The sequence below is a fragment of the Ranitomeya variabilis genome, chromosome 5 (genome assembly GCF_051348905.1).
Source record: "Ranitomeya variabilis isolate aRanVar5 chromosome 5, aRanVar5.hap1, whole genome shotgun sequence".
NCBI classification, from domain to species: Eukaryota; Metazoa; Chordata; class Amphibia; order Anura; family Dendrobatidae; genus Ranitomeya; species Ranitomeya variabilis.
The window spans coordinates 506,621,025-506,624,091 of record NC_135236.1 but is presented as its reverse complement, the minus strand read 5'-3'; the positions used below and the strand labels follow the sequence as shown (position 1 = coordinate 506,624,091).

The following is a 3,067-nucleotide window of genomic DNA, read 5'->3' as shown; positions in this document are numbered from 1 at the left end:
CTGGAAGGATGCATTCAGGTGCAAGAAATCGGGCGCATAGCTCTGTACCTGACCCCTCTGCCACTGGCAACCCGAAGCCACAGGTGTACTAGAGGTGGCAGCAGCAGAGGGGTGGGGTACAGGAAAAGCTATATCCTCACCAGCAGATTCATGCAATAGAACCGGCCAAGCTGCTCCAGCGCTGGTGGATGGGACCGAGGGATCAGATGGGTGGGAAGGCTGGGAAAGTGCAGATTGGGAAGGTGCAGAGAGGCTGGGACTGTCGAAGTGTCCCTCAGTGGTGGACTCCTGATGGATCGCCCCAGAAGGATTCAACTCAGCTGCAGGCTCCCGAGTGCTCCCGACAGTGCTGTAGAACTAAGAGAAAAAATATATAATTAATATACTGATATTGCAAGGGCAGCACGGTGGTGCAGTGGTTAGCACTGCAGCCTTGCAGTGCTGGAGTCCTGGGTTCTAAGCCCACCCAGGACAGCATCTGCAAAGAGTTTGTATGTTCTCTCCATGTTTGCGTGGGTTTCCTCCGGTTTCCTCCCACATTTCAAAGACATACTGATAGGGAATTTAGATTGTGAGCCCCATCGGGGACAGTGTTGATAATGTGTGCAAACTGTAAAGCGCTGTGGAATATGTTAGCGCTATATAAAGATTATTATTATTGCATGGCCCTTGCTGAAACAGCAAAAGAGGGTTAGACATATAAAACATTGGTTATTACATGTGGTGGGTAATATTTACCTTTGGGTCACCATCGCTGACCTGAGGAATGACAGGAATTGGGCATATTTGTATCTGCTCCTGCGTCCTCCAGAACCACTCGGGGCCCACATCTCTTTGTTGAACTCCTTCTTAAAGCGGTCCCTGATAGACCGCCACCACTTCACAATCCTCTCACCTGTAAAAAAAGGAGAAACACAAATTGGTTAAGATATGATACTTAGAATGCATCAACATAACTGAACTGTGTATACTTACGTTCTTGATTCTGGGCCCGAACATCGAGGTCCTCCCAGTTCTCTACTAGCTGTTGGCATACTTGCTCCCAGAGTCGATGGGTCAATATGACATCAGCATGGCAACGGTCACCCATGTTCCACAGTGGCTCCCTGTCTCGGATCAGATCGATGAGGAGGTCAATATTGAGGCCGACCTCCTCACCGTCCGAACCAGGAGCACGCTGTGAAGCCTGTTATAAAAAAGGACAAAAAAAATAAAATTAGATTCAAAACAACATAAAGAAAATTCCAAGAAAAAAAAAAAAAAAAGCTGCTTACACGATGACGGCCACCACGACTCTCATGCCGACGACCCTGGGAGCCACTCGGAGGACCTCTGGATCGAGCACCAGAATCCGAACTCTAAAAGAAAAATAACATAAAAATTATGTGCTTGTAGTTAGCCTTTTTATGTGTTGTCTACATTTTGATATCTACAGTATAATGATCATTCTGTTTATGTTGTGTGATATGTCCAATGATCTGTTTATATGTGTTGTGTGCATTGTTCTTTCTGTAAGGATCTTTTGTTTTTATGTGTTGGGTGTAGTGTGTGGTTTGTGGTTCCGCGATGCATGAAAGAAACATACCAATTGTGATCCCGCTCCAGGTCTTTCTCCACCCCTTCGGTCTTCTTCCGGAAGCACCTCTTCTTCTGCTGCAGCAGCAGCTTCCTACAAAAATGAAAGATGGTGAAATACATTAATATATATAGACAGAGAGAGAGAGAGAGAGAGCTAGACAGAGAGAGAGCTAGACAGAAAGAGAGAGCTAGACAGCTAGAGCGTGAGAGAGAGCGCGAGAGAGAGAGTGCGAGAGTGCGAGAGAGAGAACGCGAGAGAGAGAGCGAGCGACCGAAAAATTATATAAAAACATATATATTTATCTCAGTGCGCTGCCGACGAGAGGGAGGGCTCCCAGAAGAAGACATGGCTGATGGCAGGCAGGCAGGCTCTTTCAGGCAGGCTCTTGCTGGAAGGCAGGCTCTTGCTGGAAGGCAGGCTCTTGCTAGAAGGCAGGCTAGGCTCTTGCTGGAAGGCAGGCCAGGCTCTTGTTGGCAGGCAGACAGGCTCTTGCTGGAAGGCAGGCTAGGCTCTTGCTGGCAGGCAGGCTCTTGCTGAAGGCAGGCTCTTGCTGGCAGGTAGGCTCTAGCTTGCAGGCAGGCAGGCTCTTGCTGGAAGGCAGGCTAGGGTCTTGCTGGAATGCAGGCATGCTCTTGCTGGAAGGCAGGCAGGCTCTTGCTGGCAGGCAGGCTAGGCTTTTGCTGGCAGGCAGGCAGTCTCTTGCTGGAAGGCAGGCTAGGCTCTTGCTGGAAGGCAGGCAGGCTCTTGCTGGAAGGCAGGCTCTAGCTGGCAGGCAGGCTCTTGCTGGAAGGCAGGGTGTGGCAGGGTGTTGGCTCTCTTGCAATTGTGATCCTGCTCCAGGTCTTTCTCCACCCCTTCGGTCTTCTTCCAGAAGCACCTCTTCTGCTGCAGCAGCTTCCTACAAAAATGAAAGATGGTGAAATGTCTGGCATAAAGAAAAATCAGGTGAGCTAGCTGTCTGCCAATCAGTCGAACCATTATTCAACCAACAGTTATCCAAGGTGTATAGGTGGCTATAGGCTCAACAGAAGTAACTCTGATAGCATAGCTTACTGTCTAAAAAGAGGTCACCATTTTACTGCCAAATGGGCTATCAAAATTTGATAAAAGTGCAGCATGTACTTCAATTTGATAAGAATAGTCTATACAGCAGTATGAGAGCTTCAATGTTCATACATGCCTTAGTGCAGTCAGTGTGCGGTTGTATTTAGTTTTTTGTATACAGGTCCTTCTCAAAAAATTAGCATATAGTGTTAAATGTCATTATTTACCATAATGTAATGATTACAATTAAACTTTCATATATTATAGATTCATTATCCACCAACTGAAATTTGTCAGGTCTATTATTGTTTTAATACTGATGATTTTGGCATACAACTCCTGATAACCCAAAAAACCTGTCTCAATAAATTAGCATATCAAGAAAAGGTTCTCTAAATGACCTATTACCCTAATCTTCTGAATCAACTAATTAACTCTAAACAC

The 3,067-nt window shown here is 46.5% G+C and overlaps 1 protein-coding gene across 1 annotated transcript; it reads right to left on the bottom strand.

The window, feature by feature from the left end:
* Window positions 1-235: 235 nt before the first annotated feature.
* On the bottom strand, window positions 236-1,714 carry LOC143773775 (uncharacterized). Its single transcript, XM_077261128.1, has 4 exons — window positions 1,275-1,714; window positions 976-1,186; window positions 739-895; window positions 236-357 (listed from the first exon to the last, which is right to left on the bottom strand). Exons 2-4 carry the CDS (start codon window positions 1,088-1,090, stop codon window positions 312-314), a joined length of 318 nt encoding a protein of 105 aa, XP_077117243.1. The 5' UTR covers window positions 1,091-1,186; window positions 1,275-1,714; the 3' UTR covers window positions 236-311.
* Between the last annotated feature and the right edge of the window lie 1,353 nt (window positions 1,715-3,067).

Bases quoted from the DNA above. Each gene is read 5' to 3' on its own strand.
- LOC143773775 (XM_077261128.1), bottom strand. From the start codon at position 1,090: ATGGGTGACCGTTGCCATGCTGATGTCATATTGACCCATCGACTCTGG. The intron at 896-975 runs GTAAGTATACAC...CTTTTTTTACAG, and splicing joins TCGGGCCCAGAATCAAGAAC to GTGAGAGGATTGTGAAGTGG. The intron at 358-738 runs GTAAATATTACC...TTTTTCTCTTAG, and splicing joins TCAGCGATGGTGACCCAAAG to TTCTACAGCACTGTCGGGAG.